This window comes from Anopheles darlingi, chromosome 2 (assembly GCF_943734745.1).
Source record: "Anopheles darlingi chromosome 2, idAnoDarlMG_H_01, whole genome shotgun sequence".
In the NCBI taxonomy this organism is placed as follows: Eukaryota; Metazoa; Arthropoda; class Insecta; order Diptera; family Culicidae; genus Anopheles; species Anopheles darlingi.
Window position 1 is genome coordinate 22,216,903 of NC_064874.1, and position 27,500 is coordinate 22,244,402.

The 27,500-nt window shown below is 48.4% G+C and overlaps 5 protein-coding genes across 9 annotated transcripts in view; 3 read left to right on the forward strand and 2 right to left on the reverse strand.

Annotated features, from left to right (window-relative positions):
• Positions 1-358: 358 nt before the first annotated feature.
• On the forward strand, positions 359-1,006 carry LOC125952183 (RNA-binding protein 48). The gene has a single exon (XM_049681498.1). It carries the CDS (start codon positions 359-361, stop codon positions 1,004-1,006), a length of 648 nt encoding a protein of 215 aa, XP_049537455.1.
• LOC125959831 (mitosis initiation protein fs(1)Ya) lies at positions 946-3,686 on the forward strand. The gene is made up of 3 exons (XM_049692786.1): positions 946-1,093; positions 1,160-1,381; positions 1,451-3,686. Exons 1-3 carry the CDS (start codon positions 1,076-1,078, stop codon positions 3,476-3,478), a joined length of 2,268 nt encoding a protein of 755 aa, XP_049548743.1. The 5' UTR covers positions 946-1,075; the 3' UTR covers positions 3,479-3,686.
• A 416-nt stretch (positions 3,687-4,102) lies between these two features.
• On the reverse strand, positions 4,103-6,136 carry LOC125951737 (uncharacterized). The gene is made up of 5 exons (XM_049680746.1): positions 5,942-6,136; positions 5,407-5,669; positions 4,721-4,868; positions 4,427-4,638; positions 4,103-4,342 (listed from the first exon to the last, which is right to left on the reverse strand). Exons 1-5 carry the CDS (start codon positions 5,995-5,997, stop codon positions 4,209-4,211), a joined length of 813 nt encoding a protein of 270 aa, XP_049536703.1. The 5' UTR covers positions 5,998-6,136; the 3' UTR covers positions 4,103-4,208.
• A 1,644-nt stretch (positions 6,137-7,780) lies between these two features.
• On the forward strand, positions 7,781-19,295 carry LOC125952243 (uncharacterized). The gene is made up of 6 exons (XM_049681596.1): positions 7,781-8,147; positions 11,358-11,692; positions 15,821-16,036; positions 16,113-16,291; positions 16,372-18,667; positions 18,735-19,295. The coding sequence occupies exons 2-6, from the start codon at positions 11,578-11,580 to the stop codon at positions 18,980-18,982; spliced, it is 3,054 nt and encodes a 1,017-aa protein (XP_049537553.1). The 5' UTR covers positions 7,781-8,147; positions 11,358-11,577; the 3' UTR covers positions 18,983-19,295.
• A 4,590-nt stretch (positions 19,296-23,885) lies between these two features.
• LOC125950387 (ataxin-2 homolog) overlaps positions 23,886-27,500 on the reverse strand; it is a 16,008-nt gene continuing 12,393 nt past the window's right edge. For all 5 annotated transcript variants that reach the window (XM_049678332.1, XM_049678334.1, XM_049678333.1 and 2 more), the window contains exon 6: positions 23,886-27,500. This exon is cut by the window's right edge and continues 628 nt beyond it. The gene's annotated coding sequence lies outside the window, so the exon portion shown is untranslated.

Here is a 27,500-nt window from a genome sequence, read left to right on the forward strand (position 1 = left end):
AAGGGTGAAATAAAAATAGATGCCAAGCCTACATCGACGTGGGATTGTGAATAAATTAACAATTTGCTTCAATTCCCTTTTTGTTCGTCTTCCATTTTATAGCATGTAGAACCCACTTGAAGCCGAGTCCACATCCTGCGATAATTGAATTTTCAGGGTTGTATCCTGATTTGTGCTGTTGTTTTTCTTTGGACTAAACGCTGTGGACTCTAATTCATTAAGGACGACTCGGAATCGGAAAAGTCGGAAAAACAAACACAGGAGAGGAAAACACGTCTTTCCAATAAAGTAAAAGGTCCATCCGACCTTCAGGATCCGGAAGAAAATAGTGAAAAATCAAGGAGGCGTTGCGTACGGTATGAGTAGTAACGGGAGACATCCTGTTCCGAATCCTGCCGAAAATCATCACGTACGCCGAAAGTATTGCGAAAACCGGCCGCTGTACCGTCGTTCCCATCAATTGACCGCCGTACGCGCCTACTCGGTGGCCAACGAATCGCGGCACCTACTTGTGTTCGGCGTTCCACAGATTGAGCTCCAGCGCGAAGTGCGCCAAGTATTTGGCCGAATTGGACCGCTGGAAAAGGTCGAAAACGTTACCGCAGCTTGGCAGCAGCAGCACACTGGCCAAGATCAGGAAGTGGACCCACTAGCGCTCGAACCGTTCACGGACGTTTTCCACGTGTGCTTCAAGAAACTCGAAAAGGCCCGGCGTGCGAAGAAGGTGCTGGATGCGCACAACTTCTACGGTGGCCTTCTACACATCTCGTACGCACCCGAGCGTGAAACGGTGGAGGAAGTGCGTGCTAAGCTGGCCCAGCGCCGATCGGAGGTGCGCTACCGTACGAAGATCGTTCGATCGAAACCGAAACCAAAGGCAAAGCAAGAGTCCAAGCCAGAACCAAGGCCCGAAGCTCGTCCTGTGGTTACTAGTGTGGGTGTAAAGCAGCGACGACGATCGGCCATTATTGCAGCGGCCAGCAGGATGGCGGCGAAGCGAGTCTAGCGAGTGTGTTCGTGGTTCTACAATACGGGCCTCTTGCTCTTCACTGATCGACCAACATCTGATATCAGAATGATTATCTCAGCTGAGGTAAGGTACAAATTCCGGACTGTGGATATCGACTGACTGTAAATTTTTCCATTCGCGATTACACAGGTTAAATGCCGAACCTGTGATCAGGTGTTTTGCTGTGCCAAATGCCGAATTAAGCACGAAGATGGCTACCATCCTGAGGTGGCCATGATACGCAAGATTTGCTACATCTGCAACGACCGTCCATTCCCGTTGCGTAGAGACACAGTCATTTCACCGAACAACCTACTGCTCGCGCACATTTTTAAGGAGCACTTGCCACTGCGTTGCAACAGCTGCACAAAAGTAAGACCGATCGAATGGAACTTACTGTGTGTTCACGATTAAACTGTTTTCTTTTTCCTATTTTTGTAGCTTTTCCTCTCGCCGGATGACTTTAAAAAGATCGGGAAATGTTTTCAATTTTGCCCGACCGCAGCGGCCGAAAAGCAGGGTGCATGTCTGCTGGAAAGTCAGCAGGAAGGTGCCACGATACCAGTGCCGGATCGTCGCACTACGGTGAATGATGATGAAGATAAGGAAAATGACAACAAGGCGACCGCTGTCATTGTGCCGGTCGTTGCGGAGTCAAAGCAGAGGCCACAAAAACGGAGAAGCATCCCGCCCTCGGGAGATCTGTATCCAGTTCCCGAGCCCCAGCAGGAAATAGAAGAGGTGGATGAAGCGCTGTTAACACCTCTGACCAAAATCAACCTTCGCTGGAAGCGCAAAAGTCGCCAAAGCTTCGATAGTATGCTCTCGACCACGGCAAACAACAATAGCTCAACGTTGGAGAGCAATCGGGTAGCTGATGCAGCAGGGCCACGGCCAAAGCTTGTTCGCAGCACCTCTACCCCGATGTACCAGTGGCAGATACTACCATCGATGAAGATATCGAATGATTCGTTTACGGCGAACTTGGGTCAAATGTCGAGCATACACTGTAGCAGTGGCAGTGATACGGATAGTCGTGCGGATGATATCTGCTCTCCTCCACCACCTGCCTCGGCACCATTGCAGGCACCGAAACCAGCGATAGTTGTAGCCGACCCTAGCCCAACGGAAGACTTCCATAAGGTTCGCGCTATTATTCGCAACCAATCGAAGGCGGCAGCGACACCGCTACGCCAGGTTATGTCAAAAAGCATCCAGCGGGCGATCGCTCAGCACACCCAACAACACACACGCCAACAGCAGCATCAGCAACTTGGTGCGTACTCGAAGATGCTACAGCCAGGAACCCAACGCAAAATGAGCTTCAGCTCAACGATCAGCAGCGTGGGCAACGATAGTAGCAACAACAGTACGATCGCTTCGCCGATACCTGATCCATTAGATCTTCGTACAACGCCCGCAATGAAACGAGGTGGAAAGCAACCGCGGCCTAAGCCCATGGACACGGTGCAACCCACCATCGCCAGCAGCACCGTAAGCGATGTGCAGGCTCAGGGCGATGAGCACGAGACCGAGTATTATGAAACGCATCGGGATCTAGAATCGTTACGAGCGGCGGACGAGACGACGGCGGCCGAGCGAGAAAATCGAGAAAACAATTGGAAGCTTCATACTGATGGAAGAGGCGGCAAAGGACAGCCGGCTAACCGCAGCTACGAGCGAACCCCAAAATCGTCCGGAACGCTTCTCAAAAAGGTGATTTCATTCCAGGGTATTAACACCGCGGCGCAACCCGATAAAGACAATACGGAGAGTCTGGAGGATGAAGAGGACGTTTGGGGTACTCCATGTGCTGTGGTGCCACCCATGCGGAGCTATAGCTGTTCAGCGGTTGGTCTCGGCGATACCTTCCAAGCAGCATCGTCACCGATGGATCCCGAGAACGAAGCCTACAATGATGACGTTTTCTCTAGTTCGACTAACCTGAATGTTCCGAAGGAGAAGGTAGAAACTCATAAGAACTATGACATGAGAGAAGGGAAAATAGCTGGCCCCGCTGGTGGTGGCAGCCGACTTTGGTCTATAGTTTCGAACGTCATTCGATTGGCATCGCGTAGTGACGTGCTACAAGAGAATTCGCCACAACCGGCAGCCGAAACGTCTGCCGAGTCCGTTGGTGGAGGGATTGTGCGACGTGCCATATCATTTGCCGATTATCTTAAGACACGCTACAGCTCTGACCATGACGGTGCAGCACGGCGAACATCATCCTCCGGTTCGGACGAGTATCGCGTTGCGGCTGCCTCAAACTGCAAGAAACGGAAACGGGCTACATCGGTGTATGCTTCCCGATCTGCATACACTGTCGTTAGTGGCAATGGTCCGCTGCCGGTGCTTCCACCGGTGACGAAGGTGACCTATAGTCCAGCCGCCAAACGTAAGCGTATCCAGGCTCGTCAGCCCATCCATCGGCTGCGACATGGAAGCGACGATAGTGCCAGCAACTGAAACGTACCGCCTCATTCATAATCATGCTAGGAATCTCGCTCTTCCAGTAGTCTCTGCGTGCGACGTGGAGCGCCGAAACGAAGATTGTTATACGTCGAATACTCCGCAATGGCCTTCCTTTGGTGCATTATGTTTAAGGGAAGATTGTAATTCTAACGTGCCATCATAGCTTGACTTGATGAGATGGAAATAAACGCGTTTAAAAAATGCCTCCAACGAGTTCCCGCCTTGCTGATACAGGCAGATTAATTCAATTTATTTCGACCGAACGATCGAAGTGCTTTACGCGGGCATGCAGAGCCTTACAAAGTGCGAAGTAAGGAAAAGCTCACTCACGAGAAATTCTCGTACTGCGATGACCCAAAACGAACGACCACGACGAGCCTCTTTTTAAAAATCACATCTGCACAGCGGTCCATAACTCACGAAATCAATGAATCGACTATGTTAAGAAAGAAAATTATCTTCTCTACCTGCTTTTCTCATTTTTCGTTGAAATAATATCTACCTACAGGCTGTGGCTCTAAATTAAGGAAATAAACCGTTCTACGTGCCTTGATTGAGAAGCTTGTTTTATCGGATTACAGCTTTATTCGAAAGATACGAAAAAACACAAACGTGCAATACAATCTACTTATCTTGGATAGGACTAGAAACGAACGGAAGACATCCAATAATGGTCGCCAGCAATAGGCTCGGCTCACGATGGACCCGGCGGGATCGGAAGGATTTAAATCAAGTGTGGTGGCGGTCCACAGCCGAGACTCTCCGACGAGCCCAACGCCAGCGACGTCAGTATGGTGCGGCGTCCCGGATGGACCCCAAGGTTCTCCCAGTTAATCCACGACAACCGGGCAGTAAGATCTGTTGGAACAAAATGGAAAGCGAAATTACATTAGGTTTCGTGATACCCAAAAGTGAAGAGAAGTGTCCGGGTAGTCTACGAACCGCTAGTATTCCAGTGGGCACGGTCTGCCTTGATTTCACCCCGCAGACACTTTTCCACGTACGTCAGTGGATCGTAATCCGCCTCGAGAACTTCGCGCAACAGCGCAATGTAGGCGATCGCCAAACGCAGAGTGTCGATCTTGCTGAGCCTCTTCTCGTACGGGAACGTGGGCACGTGCACCCGCAGCTCATCGAACGCTGAGTTGATACTGCTGTTAACGGAAGCCCCGTTTGCATGTTAAACATTAGTGAATTGCATAATTTCACCTTGCCACTCCGAGGCCTTCAACTTACCCATTCGGTGCCGAACGCATCATGCGCTTCCGTTCGCGGACACTGGTCTGCTGCTGACGTTGCATCTTGTACGGTGGCGGATTGTACGGATGGCTGCTCATGGGGGTAGACAGCGAAGGACTCGGTGGGGTTGACGAATCGAGACATTCTGTGGCAATATCGGGAGGAAAGATAAGCGTTAAGGTCACATACTAAGGTCGTTGAGCGCTGAGCGGTAAATGATGCTCCTTGCGGGTATCAGCCACGGTCGAAAGTAATAAAACTAAAGTTAATTTTAATCGGATCTGGATGCTTAGCTGCTCAGCTGAGCGTCCAATAGTGGGGTCAAGCGTTGTTCCGGGTTCTCCGGTTGTTCTTTGAAGGTAGTGGTTGAGAGAGCTACCTTTTTACAGCTGGGAGGACGGCACTAAATTGGTTAGTATGATTAGCAACCAATGAGGTGGTTGCATTCCATTCGTCACGTTCGTTCCGCTAAGTTGGTTCCAATAAAACTCCGTTAATAACCTTAGGGTGCGTGTTACATTGCTTATAGTCTTCGGTCCGTATCGGTTTATCGATTCAAATTATGGTCAAGCAGTGCAAGGCTCGAGATATTAATTTTAATTCATTTGATTCCCTTCTTTGTGCTCAACGATCGATTTTCCTCGGTTTGCAATAACCTGCACGAAGATTGTATGTTCACTTACCATTTGGATGCAAATACTGATGCTGCATCTGTCGCAGGCTGTTTGAGTTGAGCCTCAAGTTTGGAGGGCTACCGCTGCTGTTGTTGTTATTGCTGTGGCCACCGTGGCCCGTTTGGGCCGTGCTGGTACCACCAACGCCAACGGTACCACTACCATTATTGCCAGCAACACTACCGAGCTGATGATGGTGATGCGTCGCATAGACGCACGATGGCAGATCAGCAATTAGCTCATCATCGAAGCTGTGGAACCCATGAATACCACTGTATACAGGATTGTCGTAATCCGATGTCCCAAATGCCGCCAGTACGTCCATTATTGCAGCAAAATGAAGAAGGAAAAAGCGGAAAACAATCCTAGGTGAACCCGATGTTTTGGACCACGGCAGAACAGCTTTTTCACGGGAACCAAAGAATTTCGGGAATCGGGATCTGGGCGTTTTGCCTTGGAGGAAATGGTGCTGCACTTGGCAAACAAACTAGGCAGGACAAGGAACACAGAGTAGGTGCACAACGGTCAACGGTCCAGTGTTAACCTGAGCGGTGGCGATGAGGACGAATCCGGGAGCTGAGAACGGCAGATTTTATCCATGCTTTGGCAGCGAGACAGTTCTTAATTTCACAATCTGTGGTACACACACTCACACGATCGCACGTACTAATGCAAGGATTACAGAGGACCAGGGACCGAATTTTCGGCGGTTATCCGGTTCCACTTCCGCACCGTTTGTCGTTTGCAATGGAACTGCAAAGGATAGGCCCTGTGTGTGGTGCTCTTATATAGGCACACGGGTGCGTATCCTTAAAGGGATCAACCGGCAACCCTCCGTATGCTCCGATGCTGCTTATGCGCATGTTTGCTGCTTGCTCCCGGATTGTAGCTCCTCCCTTTTGACGTCGAAATGGCAATGGCTGACTTCTGCAACGGACGAGGGTTCCGGGCAATGGGAAAAAGTGTTTTCCCCTAGACCAACCTGAACACACAACACGCTTCAATGGCACCGTTTAAAGCATCTGCAGGTTATGCGTTTTTGTGTATGTTTTTTGTGAATTTACTTTTTATAATAACCGCGGTTGAAACGCGTATCTATTCCCCAGTAAGGCAAAAACGGAACACTTTCCAATGAGAGAGTTTACTTTGGATGTACCAGATTACAGTTTACAGACGACACCTCTGGTCTCTTAGCCGAATACATTATATTGGGCAAGCACTGATGGGATTGTATAAAAAAAAAAGATTATAGCTATTTATTAAATTTAAACAATCGTTCTTTTTATGTGAAATAATGTCTTAAATGAAGTTTCAAGCTACTTTCACAATTCACAGTCACTACATTATGGTTTTCACCATACAAAATCAATAGATTTTCCTCTGATTTCCTGCTAACAAGTGCAGTAAAAGTACTTCCGTTCTATCCGGTTCGATTTAATCGATATTAAACAGGATACAGTGCAAACCGGTGATTGCTTTTATTCCAAGTAAAATTGATCCGTTCCGCTTATCGTACGTTGATTACACTTGCTGTAAATATCCATTTTGTATTTCGTAATGCTCATTGTATTGCTTCTTCCCACTGCTTGATACAAAATGTGTAGCGCATCTCAGGGATTGATTATTTTAATTACTAGCTAGCATGTTTTAGACCGTAGCAACATAATTTAGAAAGATGTGAACAATGAAACCAAGTATCATAACTCATCATTTAGAACTACATAGCTCATTGTTATGCATTTAGGATGCAAACATAAAGTGATAACATACTAGATTAAATAACATACAAACTATATAAATCTATTGTTATACTCGAAAACGTTCATCATTCTTTTACAAACACATCTCCCAGTATATACATGTTGAACATAAAATGGACTTTAAAAACACCTCAGCTAGCACATCAGCATGCTCTAGCGTTTTAATTAAACCGATTAGGGACAGTAAATCCCAACCGGTGCCAGTACGTCAACATTCATCACTGATATGGCTCAGTTCTTACCCTCTACGCATCCTACGGCCGAAGATGAATCATATGAGGAAGACCACTTTTTCTGAAACCAGTTCCATTCCATCGAGTTCCGTTAAATAGCAGCGATTCTTGCTCTCGATTCGCGCCTCCATCACACGGGTTCGTTCGGGAATACCCGTCGAGTCGCGAGCTTTTGCCCACGATCTCCACACCTCCCTCGGACAGCGACCGAGAACGTAAAGCTTCTAGCGCACAGCGTGGCGTGCGGCGCGATGACGACATATGCTGAGGCGACGCAGAGGCTTGCAGCGCGATAGTGTTTACCGCGCGTCTGACGTCACGGTGTTCGTTGGGGCAGGTGTATTAAAACCGTTGGCTCGCGCAGATCGCCGGTTCAGTCGATCGCGGACGCTCGTCCTTCGCTGCTGGTTTCGTGGTCCACAGTAAAGCGAAGAGTGGGCACATCGTACAACGTCCCATCCGATAAAACAAAGTCACAGGCAGTTCGGAGCGTTTCTCCTCGAGTCCATAGTCCTGAAGCGAGTTATTGGGAAACGTACTCGACGAGCGAGAACCCAGCGTGGCGTGGTGGCATTCCGGGCAAGCAGGTTTCCAAAACGGAACGGCTTACCGATCCATTGCGAAGTGATTGCGTTTGGACCAATGTGCAAAAGTGCGTGCGCTGGGCAGGTGTACAAGGCAGAAGCAGCACAACGGAGCAGTTTAGGCGCATCGGCTCAGTCCGTAGTGTACACGTGATATAGCCGCCGTAAAGGAGGTAAAGTACGGCGGTTCCCGGTGTCATTGGGATTGTTTGGTCGCGCAGATGATGGATGCGGCCACTGCTTTTGGCTCTGTCATAAGCCAAACAAACGCGCGTCAGAAAGTGAAGACACTCTCGATCTCCCCGTGGTCCTGGTCATTATCGAGCTGCTGATAAGACACTTACGCTCCGTTTGCGCATGGATTATATTGTCGTCGGGGATAGTTTCAAGTGCCAGTGCGAGGATCGAGCCACGGGATCTGCAGTAATTGCTTCGGATACGAAGTATGCGGTCCCATTGACCTATACATTGTATAGCTGAGAATGGAGTGGACACTTTTTTGGTGGTCCAGATTGCTCTGCTTTGAATCTCGCTAAAGCATGGCCAGCATCATCAATCGCGGGGTACATCTGGAGAAGCATTTCGAATGTGATAAGAGGATTGATGGGTTGATGTGAAACACACACATGAATTCCACGTGTTACTCCGGAGGTTCTCAACCCGACAACACCAGACACCAGCGAGCGATCGTCACGTAGGAGTGTAGAGCGTCTCGCCCGGTGGACCGTGGACTCAGCCAGCCCTATATTTGTCCAGCAATGTTAGGAATCGTAAAGCGAAAAGAGATTAAGATAAAAATAGTGTTTGTTCGAACTTGCGGTCGTGGGTGTTCTCGTTGTAGTCTTAAAGTGTATTGGTTTGCGTCTGGAGCCGGCTGGACGCCATCGGTGGGGATGGTGCGGGGTGCACATTGGACATTTTTGAAATATTTTCTCATGATTCAACCAACCCCTGCGGTGCTCGCGAAACGGTTGCCGGAAGAGCAAGTAAACCGTTCATTATAAGCCCGACCTGTGACACAGTGCAAGCACTACGTGGCGACAATTTGTAGCCAATTCCCCATCAAGAAGCGTTTTAAGAGCTTGACTGGTGTTGGCTTATCGATGTACCGGACCGACCGGAACCGGAAGGAGGCGCACATCGAAGGCGACAAGCCGATCGCGGGGCCAAAGTCATCCGTTTTCCGCGCAACAGCCAACCGCAGTTGCTAACTGTTGGCTGTTCGCCGCCGTTTTTCCGCCTCGTTATGGTAGCAGCGAGGGATAATGCGAGCTGAACTAATCTGCAAACAGCCCCCGGTTTGGCGTGGCGTGGCTTAGCGCCGGGGCTACGATGTTGTTGGTACAATAATGATGACCCACGACGGTACACACGACGGTCGAGTCGCTGGCTATGTTGTAAACAGACAGCGGCACCATTCAACGATACTCAAACAGTTTATACAAGTCGAACCAAATACGTTTGTTTACTGACGTGGTGGTAGGCTCGGAGCAATAGGCTCCACTCGAACAATGTGTGATGAAACGCCGAAAATGTGTATCAAATGTGGTGAAGGTTGTTGTCCTCCCTACCACGGGCGCCCCCCCAACAAACATGAATGGGGGTTTTATGTTTGAGAATCGATCGATTCGAAAGAAATGAAGGTGTTCGGGAATGGAGCCCCATGTGGTTGTCATAAAACGAGCTCTAATCGGATGTTAAAACTAGACTTCAAAAAAATCATTTAATTTGTTGCTGCATATTAAATACTCGGAGTCGGAGAGAGGGTGAACCAGTGGAAACATATCAGCACGACGATGGTGTCATAATTTCAACCTCTCCGCAACCCCGTAAACCTCCGGACGGATCTGCACTGACCAGTCGGTGTTCCAGTGATGATAACTCGTTAGGCCGCGTGGAGTGGCGAGCCTTCCGTGTCGTGAAGGTTTCGATAGTTGTCCGAACAAGCGCCGGATAAACACCGTCATTACAATGGCCGCTGAAGGACGCATGGGCACTGTTCTCTGTTCCTCTCTCTCTCTCTCTTTCTCTGCATCCGATCTGATTCCAATCCACCCGCTATGCTGTGGCTCTGCCCGAGTACAGTGGTACAAAGAAGGCAATTTGGGCACAAAAAGGTTGAATCGTAAAGAGTGTGATTACGCGACAGCCGGAACCTGTTTGAATGTTTTAATTTCGCGCGATAACGTTGCCGATCGCTTCGCAATTGTGTACTGCGATGGTGCTGATGACGATGACGACGATGATGATGATGATGATGGGTCGAGGTAAGATGAGATGAAGTAGCTTGATGCTTTGAACTTGATGAGAATGACGGTCAGACCCAGCAGCAGCACCAACAGACCACAGACACACACACACACACGCACATGAACTAAAGGTGTACATGGCACGGGACTAGGTCAAGTACCCGGGTCGTTATGCAATCTTACGTAAGCCGCTCGGACGGTCAATCGTGCGGATTTTGAGATGTTGCTGCTAAAATTTGTTAGACACTTTGACACCCCGGAGTGACCGAATCTGGGATAGGGAATGATTGAGTTTGAGCAGCAGAAACGCACCGTAAACAAAGTCCTGTTGTGGTGGAATGTTAAAAAATGCGAAGGTGATGGCCACTCGAGCTGGTTATCGACACTTGAGGAATGACTTGCACATGTCACTTTAAGGGTGCGATAAAGTAGCTACTTTAATGTGGAAACTATCTCGACCAATTGACTTAAGTGGTCACTGGTTTCCAAGCAAACAACACTCGAAAGCGCCACGCGAACTCAACGTGCGCGACAGTGTGTTGCTGGAGGACAACCACATGGGGCTCGTGCTGGGTTCAGATTTTCCACGCCTTTTTCCCCCTCCCCAAACAAGAGCAGACGCATCCCGCATTCCCGGCGCTATCACAGATTCTTATCTGGTGAATGGAGCAACCTCTATCGAAGGCAGTGTACACATGCGAGATGCGTTACCCCTTCGGATCACGGGATGTGGTGCGTAGCATCGTGTGAATCGGTGATGCTGATACGAGATACGAGGACCGCGGAGGGCGGATCGAGAGAAACCGTTAAGTCGAGCCGGTTGGGTGGGAAATTATCCATTACCCGTTAGTACAGAACATTGAATGAACGAGTTAATAAAGGGTCTAGAGTGGAGAGCGGGTGCGTTGGGAACTGTTCCACAACATCAATGATCGCGGATCGTTGTCACCTGTGGAGGTGTGAGGTAGCTGCCATTTGATGGCAAGTTTGCACGAATACTGCCTCAAATTACGGGGCTCGCGTTATCTCTACGTGTATTTATAGCAACACATTCATTATGCACCCGATAGTCAGTTCAATTCGCTCAATCCATCCATTTTTCTTTCTTCTTCTCTCTACTACTCTCAACCCCAGATTTGTCGACGTAAACAAAACGCGAGACGACTTTGCAGGAAGAAGAGAGGGAGCTGTAGTATGATTGGGCAGATTCCTCTTTATCATTACTGCGGATGGTGATAGTCAGCAGTACGTGCTAGTCCGCTACATCGTCCATCGTTACAGCACACATCTGAGGAGGATTTCTTTATCAAACGTGACCGTCGTTCGGGCACAACAGTACCCACCCTCCGGTATCATGACTTCACGCAAAGGACTACCGACTACGGCCAGCGACCTGGTTGGCGTCATTATCACAGCATTTTTGCTCCTGCTCCAGGTGCCTCCCTATGCGAGCCAAACCATCACTCCAGGTAAGTTCACCCCGACGGGTATTCGCGCAACTTACGAGACGGTTAAGGCGCTAAGTGAACGAAGTTACCACGCCACGAACTCCGTTTTTGGATAATTAATGGCTTCCCGGCTGTGACATGCATTTTGGGTTTTGGTTGTGTGGGGATTTCCGGCGTAAAAACAACAAATCCTAGAGTGTAAAAAGTACTGGAGCTGGAATGGAGAGAGAGAGATCCGGGGACCATACTGAGACTCTTTTTTTTTTTGGCTGATGCTGAGTCTCATCCTCACTTCAGTGCGATCACGAACTGGTTTCGCCCGGTTGTGATGAGATGAAGATCGGTATGGGATTTCACTTTGTCCCACGAATGGTGTGTTGGGATTTCGGGATTCGGGAATACACAAACACACCCGGGGAATAGCGTCATACGAATCGATTCTGTTTGATTGCCTCTTCCATTAGTGCCGAGGGAATACCCAAGCTGGAATGTTGTCCTAATGCAAGTCACTCATTTCGATTGATCTACGTTGATTTCCACCACCAGAATGTATATCCCCATATGGTCTTCGGAATCCCAAGCGGTATCACGTGGCGGTATATGCGTCTTCAGATCATTTTCGATCTTGTCGTCTTTTGCTTGCGGTCGTTGCATTTGTATTTCCTCAAGCTAACGGAACTACGGAGAACCAGCTTAATTCGCTCAATCGACATCTGTCGGTCGTCGGTAAAGGAAACGAGTTCGAGTCTAACCAATGTTTGGCGGTTGATTTGACCTTGAAAAGCTGGGCGACGTTAGCGCGGCAAAGAATCCAAACCACTTTCGCTCCGGGCTCCGATTACTAAACCCCGCCGAGCTTCAGCGTTCTCGGTCGCACATTAGCGACTAATGCGACTAAGCGACTCGACAACGCTTCAAACACTTTCCATGAATCACGCATCACGTTGATCGTTCGGAAAACACACAATATTACACAGCTCCCGCTGACCAAGCGATTAAAAACGGAGGTAATTGCGGGCGTGGTAATTATCCAATCGAATCGGAATTGCTCCGGAACCGCCAAAACCACGGAAGGCGTCACCAGCGTAAAGATTTGTTTGGATTTCCCAAAACGGCACGAAGTGGATCAATCGCCGCGCGCCGATCCGATCCGACACGACCACTGGAATCCGGATATTAATTCCGGGCGACGCGACGACGCGAGTGGCTAGCGGGTGAATTAAAAAGCGAAACATCTTGTCACGCGCCGCCGGTTCGATGCCGGTTTCACTAGAAACATTCACTTCTAGCTCGGGGGTTGGCAGTAGGAGCGGTTCTACGGAACACTTTAGTAGCAATGGATGCTTCACAAACCCGCTGGGCCGTGCGATTCTTGGCCCCGGGTTTGCCTCTACATTTCTACAGTTCTCACACAACCGGATACACGTGCGCGGGTGGCGCGGACTGCCGGTTGAGGATCCTTTTCGCAACCTTTTTGCCATCGCCTACTGCGCTACCTCCATTAATTTATGCCATGCCGCACGACTCATTAAAAATGAGAATAGGTACCTTAATGAGTGACCGGTGTCAGGTCAGCAGCTTCTATCGATTCCATCAAGTCCAGGGGGGGCAAAAAGGATGGATGAACGGGGGAATGGTGATCTCGGTCCAATCATCTTGAATCTTGGGCATCTTGATTGTGGAGATTGTAGAGAGACAAAGAATCTCACACACAGCCAGCAATCCGGCAGCGCGGCATGGGAGCCATTAAAATGTTTTATTGTCGATGATGGATGAACCCAACAGGCTGTGCGCCGGTGCGCGAGGCTGCGATCATAAACGAGTGACCATCGTTCGTTCGCGGACGCACACACCATCCATTAGCCTCGCGTCTAAAGCCTCTTGAGTCTGCCTTTGGTCGAAGATTGAGGATGTAAAGGTTACGGGGGTCTGGCTCTTATGGAACAGTTCGATGCACAACAAGCAGAGTAGCCATCAGTTTGGCCTCCGGCCACGGCCAAGGTCACTCGAAGAAGCGACTCGGTTCGTCGGGCTAGCCGAACTCAAACTTGTATGTGCTGCTGCGTGCACATGCGTGCGTGCGTGCATGCGTGCGTGCATGTTACCGTCGTGCTCACATTAGATCAACGCGATCAACGCGGCACACGATAGTGTCTGAAACGAGACCTTCCCCCTTCCCTCTCCGAGCGGGAGAGTGACCGCTGAGACTGCTATTTGGTCGTGTGAACTTATGTAACTAACAGCAGCAGCAACAGCAGCAGCAGCAAAAGCAGCACTAACAGTCTGATCGACGTTTAGTGATGGAAATAGCGGAGTTATTAAGGCGAAGCTACTGGGATTAGCGTTAATACCGTTGGTTGATGAATGACTTCCAATCTAGGCTGGGCCAAGTGCTCAGGTGTTACGGCGATGCCTGCCTGGGCGTTGTCTTATCATCGTTGCGAGATTTCGAGTGATCCGCGGGGTGCTCGAAGTCGAGTGCGATCGTAGATTGGGCAACGTGCTGCCTGCTACCTATATGTTCGTTGATGAAAGATTGTAGCGCAAGTAGATGACGAAATTAGGCAAATTCTTTCATCAACTTTCAGTCTTTCGAATAAATGAGCTTTTAATCAGGAAGCACTTGAGCGGAGTTCGTATGGTATGCGATTAATCTCTTCAACATTCACAACTTTAAATGATCATTCAAAAGATGATCACGATGACGATCGACCGGCCTATTACTTTGTAGCCGTCCTTTTTTGGGGGGCGATGTGATAAACGAGTGCAACGTGGACAATTCTTGACGAGTGTAATGGGCAATGACTGTCACCGGGAGGCTTCACAGTCCCACCGCGCACGCATACCACCTGTGGCAATGAAAAAGTGCATCTCGGAACCTTGCACCAGGTGCATCCACGAGCGCGTACGCCTGAGGGTCTGAAGTGATACATATTATCGTTGGATTGATTTAAATTCCCGTCATCGCGTCCGTGTCGGCATCTTATTTGCAACTGGTACACCGACACCGCTCTGTCCCATGACCGATGAAGTCATAAAATCCACAGTAACCGGGGTGGGGGTGGGGGGGAGTGTGAATTGCAATGGCCTTGCGGAATGGAACGATGCAACTGAGGGGATATCACCAGAGGGCTGCTTCATTGAACCACGCATGCTCGCGTAATTAATCGTGATGCTCGTGATGGTGGTTACGTTTTCGTGGTTCGCACAATTTCGCTCGTCAAGGTCGTGGCATCAAACGAAAGCGCAGCGCAGGCAGGTGAGGCGAGGTCCTAAAAATTAGTTAGGTAATTAATTGGTACCTCCGCATCACCCTTAAAAAAGTGTTTACAGGGTATCATTGGAGCGAACGAACGGGCAAAAAGGCATTCTTGCGTGTTGCGGTTCTGCTTTGCGTCGTCCTCGTCCGGTGGGCCGGAACACTGCCATTGGCGTATGAGTGTAAGCGATTTGCGATTACGGCACATATCGGCACGGCTCACGTCTTGGACACGTGAAGGCTGTTTGGCGTTATGATTTTCGTGGCACAGTGTCGTCTCTTCCTGTAAACTGACCTTCACCAGTGCCACCCCTTCATGGTATGCAAAGGCTGGCTGTGGCCAGATGTCATGACGGTTTGGCGATCGGATTTCCGTGCTCGGTGCTTTCAAGCCGCCACGGTTTCGCGTGTCACCAACGCAGCTGCGTTGTGACGCGTAATGACGCACAGCTATGATGCATATCAATAAGCACACCAATCACCACTATCAGCTATTTCTAAGGAATACTATTGGCTGACCAGTGTGGGCTATCATTACGGAGCGTCTTAATTTTATATCGGAGACTTTGAAAAGTATTATAATCCACACGCACCAACCATTGGGCCTACTTTTAATGCATATCGGCGTCGACTTCGCGAACACATGTTTGTGGCCGGTTGCCTTGAATATTATTTTAATTTCAACTCACAATACACCGCCTGGTGTCGTCTACTGCGACAACGTAGAATTAGCATGCTGTGATGGGGTTTAAATGTCGCGTTTGCTCGTCAACATGACCTCTGTTGTCGATAGCATAGGAGGCTCTGTGACAAGAAATAGAGTAGGGATATAATTTGTTCCGGTTGTTATTTCAACGCTTGATTGCTTTGCTTCTTCCCGGGTAAACCAGATTGCGATGTGAGCAAGTGTCAACCGCTGTCCAACGTATCGGATCTCTCACTAGAACCCGGCCAGAGGATTCGCCGTGAGCTGGACACCTGCTGCGAGGTAATGCGGTTGTACTGCGATGCCAGCGTATGTCCACCGTTGTTCGAGTTTTGTGATGCAGCCCGTACCATCCGGCCCCGAACCGTACAGGGAAGCTGCTGTACACTGCAACGTTGTGGTAAGTCCTCAGTGGCCGACATTATCACGTGTCAGGCAACAAGTAACCGTTTGGTACTGTACCATCCATTCATCAGATAATCACTGCGAGGTGTTTGGAAGCGATGGAACGAACCCGGTGAGCCGGCTGGTCGGTGAGAAGTGGTTCACCATGGTGAATGAGACGACGTGCGTAAACTACGAATGTTTGCGTAACGAGGCAAACGAAACATTCATCAACTCGATCGCACTACAATGTAACACCGTCTGTCCGGAGGTAGGTCACCGTCTAATGCATGCAGCTCAACAGTATTATTAATCTTTCACATCCTGCTTTTCGGTGATGTTTCCTTCCAGGGTTTCGCGGCACAGATCAGTGACCAGCATTGCTGCCCACAGTGTGTCCAAGCGCAGTGTAAATTCGATGAAAACTTCTACCGGGAAGGTCAATCCTGGGAGAGTGCCGACGGCTGTCTAACCTATCGGTGCACGAAAGAGAATGGTTTCCTGTCGATCAGCACGAGCCGCAGGCAGTGCCCCACGGTGGACGGTTGTCCGGAGCAGTACATCGTGCAGAGTGGATGTTGCAGAGTTTGCAACGTTACGACCACCACAACGGAGAGTAGCCAGCAGGATAGTAATGATACGGAGCAGGGCGAGGATCGGGAAGCGATCGATTACTTTAGCGAGCAAACGTACAGTGATCATCCCTGTCGACGGGCGTGCACTTTAGGCCGCAAACCGGAAACTTGCTACTATCGGTTCCGCCTCGAGTGGTACCGGACGCTCAGCAAGGCGTGCTACAACTGTCCCTACAACAGCACGGACTGTGCTCGGCCACACTGCATCACCGGTGATGGTGTGCGGCGGAATGTGGCCGTCATTAATCGGATGATGCCGGGCCCGGCGATCGATGTGTGCGAGAATGATATCATTGTGGTGGACGTCGAGAATCATCTGATGGGTGAAAGCACCACGATCCACTGGCATGGGCTGCATCAGCGTCGTACACCGTACATGGATGGTGTACCGCATGTGTCGCAGTGTCCGATTAGTCCGGGCACTACCTTCCGTTACACGTTCCTGGCCGATAATCCGGGAACACACTTCTGGCATTCGCACACGGGTATGCAGCGTGGTGATGGTGCGTTCGGGGCACTCATCATACGGAAGGATAACGATATCCATGAGCTGCTGTACGATCAGGACCTGCCGGAGCATGTGATTACGGTGCAGGATTGGGGCCACGAGCAGGGCGTGTCACTGTTTGCCTCCCATCATCATTCGACGGGCGACAACAAACCACCGAATCTGCTGATCAATGGTCGGGGTAAATATTTCCAGAGATTTTCCAAGGTGGCCCTTACGACTACGACCAGCGCCACGGTAGAGACGGAACCGACGACAACGGATACCACAACGACAGCCGTTCCGGAGAGCGAAACGGATGTGGACGATGAGACCACTACCATTGCAAGCGTGCCTGGCGTCGGTAATGATGGGGACGATGCAGAGCTGCTACAGGCCAGTAGTGGTAATGGGTTGCAGTTCGTTCCGAAACCGCCGACCGTGCTGCATCGCCGTACGAAGCGACAGTCCCGGACGGTTAACTTCAATGCGGTCATAGCGCCCGAATCGCGCCACATTCCGCTGACGGTGTTTAACGTGGAGAAGGGACAGCGGTACCGGTTTCGGTTGATCAATGCCGAGTTCCTGAACTGCCCGGTTGAGCTGTCGATCGAGAACCACAACCTGACGGTCATCGCCTCGGATGGTTTCGGTATACAGCCGGTCGAGGATTTGGGTTCGTTCGTAAGTTACGCCGGAGAGCGGTTCGATTTCGTGGTCAAAACCAACCAACCGATCGGTAACTATCTGATGCGCTTCCGTGGACTGATGGACTGTGATGAGCGGTTTACGTCGGCGTACCAGTTCGCGGTACTGCGCTATCGGGGAGCCCCGGAAGACCAGGAGTACGAATCGTGGCCCCCGTATGACTACGAGGCCCCGGGCGTACAGCTGAACTCGCTGAACGCCGGTCCGGGAGCCGAGAACGTGATCACGATCGCGGAAACAAACTCGTTGCAGCAGGAGGACCTGCTGTTGCTACGCAACGAGACGGATTACAAGTTCTACGTCTACTACGATTTCTACGGCAAGGATAATCCACACTTCCATGTGCCCAATCTGTACGGTTTTCAGCAGGTCGTGAACAATACTAACCGCCTGTACACGCCACAGTTGAACCACATTTCGATGCGTATGCCCCCGATACCGTTCATGCCCGGGAAGGATTTGCTGGATGAGGCAAGCTTCTGCAACGAGACGACAGTGCGGGTAGGGGGGCGTGACTGTCGGAATGAGTTCTGTGAGTGTAGTCACGTGCTGCAGATACCGTTACATTCGACCGTCGAGATGGTGATGATCGACGAAGGATATACGTTCGATGCTAACCATCCGTTCCACCTGCATGGCCACGCGTTCCGTGTGGTGGGTATGGATCGGGTGGGACGTAACACGACGATCGAGGACATTCGTCGGATGGACGAGCAGGGTTTGCTACCGAGACGGTTAAAGCGAGCACCGGTGAAGGACACGGTCACGATCCCGGACGGTGGCTATACCATCATCCGGTTTATCGCCAACAATCCCGGTAGGTACAGCGGCGGTGTGCCTACGTTCTGGACGCTTCAACTAACGACCCCATTGATCCTTTGCAGGCTACTGGTTGTTCCACTGTCACATCGAGTTCCACGCCGAGATTGGAATGTCGCTGGTGCTGAAGGTGGGTGATAGATCGGAAATGATGGATCGGCCGGCCAACTTCCCGACCTGCTATGACTATAAGCCCGAACTGGGTGACCTCGGTAGCGATGCGACACGTCCGAGTCTAACGCTGGCCCGGAGTTCTTTGTTAATGGCGTTACTGTGTGTGTTGAGTTGGATGCGATTGGTTGCCGAACTGTAAGCTGTCAGAAGATAGAACACTGATTTGTGATATAGAAACGCTTAGCAAGCGGACATCAAGCGGACAAAAAAGAAGTCGTAGGCTGCATTCGTCGCATAGTATTACCATGTACAGCACTGTACAACTGGCCTTTGATCCTTTGGATATCTGTTACATTATGACTCATTTTCTAGTGTTTAGTACGCCTAGAGTTAAGTCCGCTGGCCCGCTGGCCCGCCCTTTAAACCACACTTCCAGACCTCACAGCGAACTGTACAAACCATGAAGTGCTTTTAAAGATAAGAAATAAAGTCGAAGACAGAGTGAATGAAAATTTGGGCGATTCTTTCGAATTTCATAGCCCGAGGGTTGATATCAAAAGAGGGTGGCGTGAAGAACGGTACCGGGAATCATCTGCTTCTGACACGCCCATTCACCATTCCACTTCAGAGGACTTTTGCATGGCCAGCGCCGACTGGCACCGCGCGAGACAACCTGCCGAGCGCTTCGAAGCCATCATGAAAGGGATTCGGCGCAACGGCGCACCAACCACCCGCTGTTGTTTGTGCTGCGGGATAAATGGAGAACCGGGATCCTGTGCCCCTCTGTTTGGGTGTCGGTTGCACCCTACGGAGTGCGGAATTTCAAGGATGCTGCAAATGATAGCTAAATCGATACGCTCCAGACATCTACAGCGAAGGGGGCATCGGTAGTTCAGTTAACCCGCATGCGCCACAATGTGGATCCTGTCATGTTTCGAAGCCAGGTCGGAGCAGGTGACGCTCTCTTTCTGTGCTCTGGAAATTTTATGCGAACAAAATGAGGGATGAAGCGAATTATCCGGGGGTTTTGTGAATAATATAGATTCTGCTGGATGTGAAATATAAAAAAAATGGAGCTCAGGTGCCAAATGAGAGGTGCCACTATCGATACGAAAAACGTCTCAACGCGTGGTCCAAGGCGTAGCGATAATAACGATGTGCTTTGTGTAGAGCAGATCTCTGGCTAATCAACTTCGCGCCAGTAAAATTCGTTTTCCCACGTTATTCTTAGTTCCCGGTACACTTTACAGCTTTACAAGCCGGACCGGATGCCGTCAGCAATCTGACAGCAACATCAAGCATCGTCAACCTCATCGACTCCAGCTCATTTACATTCGAATGAAGAAAGGCTTACTTTGACCGACCAGGCTAATCCACCGAGCCACACCGAATCCTTTTGGTCATTGGTTTCGGTTGCAATAGTGAGCGGAGTGAAATGAAAGATAGGGTTACCCTCGGAACCCTCCAGTCGCATGATGCTTCCACAACCCCCCAAAATCATCATTATCAGTGGATAAGTGCCCTCCTCCTCCACTCTGCAGTTCCTGACGAGCCTAACAATTAAAACCACGAAAACATATTGTGGCCGTAGGTGGCAAATCCACTCGCATGGATAAAAAAAGGGTCCTTTTCCTGCTCCGTTTCCTCTTCTTCAACCTCTCCCTAGTTCCAATGCGAAACCGTCGATGGAAAAACATTATAAATATAATATTAACTGCAAATAAAAATAAATCCTAATCCAATTGAAGCTGTTCCCGAAGAGCCTGCCCATGACACAGCCTCACGAGCCAAAGGGAAACGTAGGGAGGGAGCGAGTTAGGAACCCCGGTGGTGCCGCTAGGCCCTTGTCATCACCCTCCCCTAAGTGCGTGCGTGTGTGTGCCCTTGTTTTCCGGAAATTGATTTCACACAACGCAAACACGCTCGCCTCTGGCAGGTACCGGGGTCCCGGCCGATCAACCGCGGATTTGTCCGCGGTCCCTGCACGGTTCCGCGTTCCGTCCATTCTGCTTTTGTCGCCTCGAGCGTATAAATACAACAATTTGCCGTGTGCCGTGTGCGGCATGCCGACGGAGTCGCGTGCTTCTCACGTGTCATCCGATGGTTGGGATGGACGGGGTGATGATTGTTGGGTTCGGCTCATGGCACATCCAGAGGCATTATTGTCGGCGGGCTTCTGATGGTGAGCATGTGTTGTAGAAGCCTCGCGATCGGTTGCTGGTTCGAGAAGGATGTATTCTCAAGCGTAGTATCCAAGTGTAGTGGAACAGAGCCTCTGGCGCAATGATCGGTCGAAACGCTCAGTAGGTCAAGGGAATGGTGTCTTAGATGATATTTCTTTCAGACTGTAAGTAACCATTGTTTTGGAATGCGAGTGAAAGGTGTGTATGTGTTTTGCTTTTATCAATGTCATTATTATCGATACACATGCATGCCACAGTGTGCACAAGTGGTAGCATGAACATTCCAGAATTTGGGAATCGATGCCGTTTCTGCCTAAACAGAATTGAAACGTTTTTTTCCATTTCTTATCACATACCGATACGATACGGTATACGATTGTGCTCGTCTATTTCTCTCATTAACAAATTTTAGAGAATCATTTCAGACACCATACGGCTAGGCAGAAGGCTGGATGATCATTTGCAGAATGCGGATCAAACAAAAGTGGTTGTTAGGTAAGATTGCCAACCACCGGATTAATTACTGAAAAAATAAGAATGAGTTTTTGCAGCATGAAAAAAGCGTTTTGTAAATTTCAGAAGAGCTCAACAGCAACAGGGACAACGAATTAACGGACGTATCTTTGGAAAGAAATGTAGCCGTTTGATTGATGGAGCATTTTGTATAAGCACCATTTTAGGAAGAAGAAGGCAATGTAGCAAAAAACACTGAAAATAAATAAATACAATTTTAAAAAAGATATTCTACTCGTAAATAAATTTATATCATTGAAAGCATCTGAGACAATTTGAAGCGAAATAGAAACTCTCCTCGATTAACAAGGCAACGAAGAATGCCGCAAAACTTTGAACTCTGGCCAAGGGTTGTTCACGGTGCATGTGCCATCGAGCAGCGTGGACACGCGTACCGCTCGTGGTCCTCGCGTATAAATCGTGGTCGTGTACACGCGGCCGCTCTCACTGCTATTGACATTGCTAATTTCTTGAAGTACCCCATAATTTATCGAGCATCTCTCACCTCTTGGGCTCGGGATGCGTCGAGCCGGGCCGAGGCCGTCCGGTCAACACGCCTTGGTAGCGCGACTTGTTGGCGACAGTGGCGGGTGCCTTGTACCAGCGCCTTGTGCCTTGCGACGAGGCGTGGCCGGAGTGACAGATGAAAGTGGCGGCTTCAAGTTGCTGGGTGTTCCTGCGTACGGCAAGAGGGACTGTGAACTGTGACATCAAAAAGGGGTGCATGGAAGCTGGTTTGGCCACGGGCTGGTACCGGTGATGACAGATTCCGATATGGCTATAATCCATTCATTCATCTGCGTGTGTCTTCATCACCCTAAGGTCCTTCCGGGACCGAATTTAGGATTTTAGTTTTGTTTTGATGACTTCAATTAGGTAGGGTCGTCGTGACATGCAATAATAACGTGTGGGAACTATTTCGGACCCCTAGCTAGCAGAGCGAAGGGTGCAGTTAGATCGGAAACTGCGGAAATAGCCAAATGTACGAGACGGAAATTTTCCCGAGGAGGTTGCGTTATTTGGAGAAGTTGGTTAAGTTGCAAAATGCAAATTTTGGAACAAATAATAAATCAAAAGCATAAAAAAATGTTCAAAAAGATTGTGTAAGGGCAATTGTAAACAGTATTAAAGTACTTAAATGTGTAAAAGGGTGTTGAAGTAGTTTAAATAGGATGTTAAAACTCTGATAAGTCAAACCAGATATCTATCATCAATACACGGAAACATCCTTTAAAATATCGCCACTCATTATCCTTAAATAGTAGGTTGCAATAGCTGCCTGTCGTCGGAAGCCTGTGATAATGAGCCATTCAGCATTGGTGACGATTGCCGCCAATCACGCACATCGACCCCATTAATGACAGCAAATCGCAGTAAATGAGCGCGTGCCGTGTGAATTATTGTAAATCGCGTCGGTTCCGGACCGAATCCGAAAGCGACAAACAATTAATTACAATTACCCATCGTCAATCGCCCGGAAGGCACGGGGTAGCCCGTACCGCCTGCGCTTCCTTTACAAGGGTGTTGTCACCGAGTGCATCCTACAACCACAAAACCAGTTACATCATCATCACCGTGCGCATCAAACGGTTCCGGTTCGCCAGAGGCTGCAGCAGCAGAGGGTCCGCTCTACAGAAAGGTTTCCTTTTTCCCATCAAATCGCAATAAAACATATTTTTCCTATCATCCCTGCGCGCAAGCGTTCCCTTCTCGATGCGCGCGGTTCGCTGAAGAACTTTGCCAGGACCCTCGAAATGGTGCACCAGTTTGTTGTGGTTGCGGTGACCGAGGTGGAAAACAACGTGTTGAAGAGGGGATGTATCTAGTGCAGAGTGCGGATGGACATTGATTTCGAGATTGTTTATCTTTCCCATGGTTTTCTCTTGAGCAATTGAAAGTATGTTCCGATTGCTTCCGATTTTAAGCTGTTTAAGTTGTTTAAAGTAGGCGAAATCTAAACATTGGTTTAACATGGCGATGCCCTATAGCACGAGCTGGAAGGGCTCGAGTTTTCTCATGATGCTCTGCCTGATCTCATTGATAGTCTGTGGCAAACGATACTGGACCAAAGGTTTGGTGAAAATGTTTCCATGCTCCATGCTCCTGATCCTTCAAATTTTGAAAATTGGGAATCATTGGCTGAGTTGATAAATCGCACCGTCATGCAAATGATACCGGAATAACATTACTGAATTTAACTTTACATGTGAAACAATCGTGTATATACAGTGGCTCCAGATCCCATATTCTAGGGCCAAGAAAGAAGTTCTACGAATCAGTGGCAAAATGCAGAATTGGTTGAATTGCATGCATCGCTCCGATCCGTCTATTTATAGCACAAATTGTAAAGGATGTAGGGTCAGTTATATTCGGTTAGAAGAATTGTCTTAGACAAAGTTATTTGGTTTTTTGGCATTTTTTTTTATTATTTTTTCTATTTTTTCCATCAACTGAAACGTTTTGTTCTCGTTTTTCCACTCTTTTCAAATAAACATGAAAAAATTTAAACATTAACATTTCCATTTCCAGCGTCGTCACATAAGACGCACCCCAGTCCGTCGGTTCCTCGCGGATCAAGCTGTGTGTGTATGTGTGTGTATGTAGTACTATTGGTTGCTGTTCTTGTTGCAATTGTTCAGAAACTCTCAGTTCGTGAACATGTCTTTTGCATGCTAGGGATGTTTGCATTCCTTTAAACACTCCCAACGTCCTTTGTAAACCGACGATCCGAGGGCACGCAAAGCCTCCGTCACCGTCTCTTTCTATCTTCCTATCTTGCTTCTCGAATGCAGCTCTTCCAAGTGGAAAACAAATCAAACAAAAAGACTGATCAACAACTCGAGGTCCGAGTCGCAGGCTTCGTGAGCACGTTTCGCCATAACACCATCTTCACAAGCTGCGTTTATCGCCTTGCCCTCGGTCCACGGTGCACTATGCTTTGCCGTTCTCGTCTCGTCCGGGATGGCCATACTCGCTCGTTCGGCGTTCCCATTGGGTTGGCAATCAGAGGGCAAAGAAAGGGTGTATTCGAATTGAACAAAACGAAAGACATCGAGAAATAACTAACTAAAAAGTTCGAATTTGTTTTGCTAGCTTTGAATTCTCATGCATGATTTTAATTTGTTTTCCATCTTTTGCTCCATTTCAAGGTTGCACAACAATCGATGGAAAACCTGCGCCATACAACGCACCTTTGGTTTCTGTGCTGACACCTTGGCTTTTGTGTGTTTACTGTTGCGCATTCTATTTCCTTTCCTCAACCGTGCTTTCTTTCGCTTCATTTTGCTCTCCTTTTCTTCTCTATTTTCTTTTTCTCTCACCAAATCTCCCCTATGCGTTTCTATATCTTCTCTCTGTAACTTATGCACTTCTTTGGGCAATCAGTCATTCCAGTGTGCTGCGTAACCTTTACGCACAGTTTCTGTTTCTGAGAGTGTTTGTGTTTGTGTATATCGGTTCTGTTGATGCGTCCCTATTGATTCTTTCCTATTGCTTTCTTCCCGAAAGGATTCCGTGTTAACATGTTTAACATGCCATCGTGCTTTTTTGCATTTGAGGTGCACCAATACTTCGGTTCGCTGCCGCTTCTACATCCTCTGATCAATCCAAATTCGTCGTCCTATAATTTCCGCATTATCGCAATAAGGAGATTTTAGTTTCGTTCAGGGATTTTTTTTAACTCATCTCAAACCAAATATTTCCTTTTTCCTCCAAGTTCTCCACATTTGTATGTGATTGTAGTTCTCCTATAATAGCACCACCTTTTCTGGTTGGCTTCCTGTCTACCATTGCCAGAGCTGTTTTTTATGTGTTTGTTTACACACTTCGGTTTCCTTTGTTTGCTCTAAGTTTGTCCATCTATTCTTTTGCTATACTCCGGATTTGCCAGATCCGGGTAGCAGTAGACGGCTTTGTTTAACACTTCTACCCAAGTTTTGTTTCAACGGCCATGTTACCGTTGCTGCTAGCTACTCTATTTCCGGTTTCCTTGAAGCATTAAGCTATCTTTGCCAGTCGCATCTTTCGCCAAAATACCTTCGGTAGAATGATCAAATGGCAATTTGACGTTCAAGATGCTTTTAAAGTGTATGCGGGTATGATGGGACATGTAACGAGTATGTTCAAGGATTTGCCATTACAGCACATTCACGTTGTGCACTGTCTCTCTCTCTCTCTCTCTCTCTCTCTCTCTCTCTCTCTCTCTCTCCTTCTCTCTCTTTCTCTCTCTCTTGTTCTTCTTGTCTATCCACTCTGTTTCCAATAAATTAGATTTATTAGACTATTCGACTCACTCTCCTGTTACCCTCGACACGAATTCTATACCTTCTTTTAAACTATATTTTACAACATTCTTTAGTCCATATTCCATTCAAATTGCTTCATGTGATCTTGGATGCTATGCTCTCAGAATCCACTCTCCGAATATCTCTCTCTCTTTCTCTCTCTCTTGTTTTTCCTTTGCTATCTTCGGACAGGCCATAGTACTGTACAAACATTCGTTCGTTCGATGAAGCATTTGTTGGATCCGAGTTCTTGTCTATTTAGTTTTTTGCTTCTTTATCATTCTTTATCGATTCTCCACTGGCACTCTCACTATGTACGTCTCGATCATTCGTCTACATTCACACTAGGATTAGACTTTCGCGCTACACTCATCAAACCATCACTCATTCATTCGACTCTCGAGTTAAATTTGATTTATCTAATTATGAATTATGTTAGTGGACACCGGCGCGGCGACACTGTACCGTCCGTTACCGTTCATTCTGGCCACTCTTCCGCAGGCTTCCTCGATAGCTCTGTTTTCTAGTTCGCTAGGATCTCTGCATCGATGCTGCATGCCTTTTGCCGTCATCATCATCTTTTTACAATCTTCTCCTCGTAAACACACGCCTTCTTACGCTATAGAATAGAGTGTGTTGTTTGGACTACAAGTAAAAAGGAATACAGACAACTCCCTTCCATCACCCTAGCGTCCCGCCGGTGAGAAGGATGGGCCAACAAAGAAGTGTTTCGCTTATCAATATACATGTGATGCGTGCTGCTTTTACGCTTTTCCACAACACAAGCTTTCCACCACCAATCGATGTACAGTGCAGTGCGCACGTGGTCACTCACCCTATGCTAATGGTGCGCTCATTTTGTCTCTTCTACGGCTCATATCAAGTTCCATTTGGAGCCCGTGTCTTGAATTCTTGTTTCGAAGCATAAATTGGTAATAAGAAACAGAATTTTGGAACTTATGATAATATCTGCAATCGGATGAATATTTCTAAGAGATAGGACTCCAAGAAATGAATAAAAGTCAAGCTAGTCCATTTGGTATGATAACTGTATACGCTACTGAAGTGTGTTCAATTCGAGTGAAGCGTTCTTTAATGAACAAAAAGGAACACGAAACGTGATTGTGATCGTTTGTTGATACTATTTCATTCGCTTGTGTTATTAACTCACAACTTTCGCACTGTAATCGGTTGCCCGCTAAGTTGGGGCACACAAAAGATGCTCGAGAGCTACTTGATGCGTCACCGACACATGATGTCTTCATTGCTGCAAACGCTGCTTGTAACGCGGTCCCGATTTTTATGTGCCCTTGCTATCAGCCATTCATTCTTGAACTGTTTTACGAATGTAATCCTACACAGTTTACCATCTATTGCGCAAAATTCGTACGCATATGCTGCATCACTTTTACTCCCCCCCATTTACCAATTTCCTGCTTTCATAACCCTCTAAGCGCCATTTTCTGTACAAAGCTGATGATGATGAGCTTTCAGCAACGCTATCTATTGTGACACGAGTTTCCAAGCACACCGCGCACACCGTGCGATTCAGTGTGCGGCAACGGTATCATAGTATTTGCGCATCTGTACACCGGATTCCACCACCTTTGCGCGGTTTGCACATCGCTCCCTTTCTCGCTAGTTTTTCAGTACTTTTGCGTAGGACGGGTGTGATGGTGGCGGTGCACCAGCCCCAGCAAGCGATTGCTGTTGATGGTGCTGGTGTTGCTGATGGTGC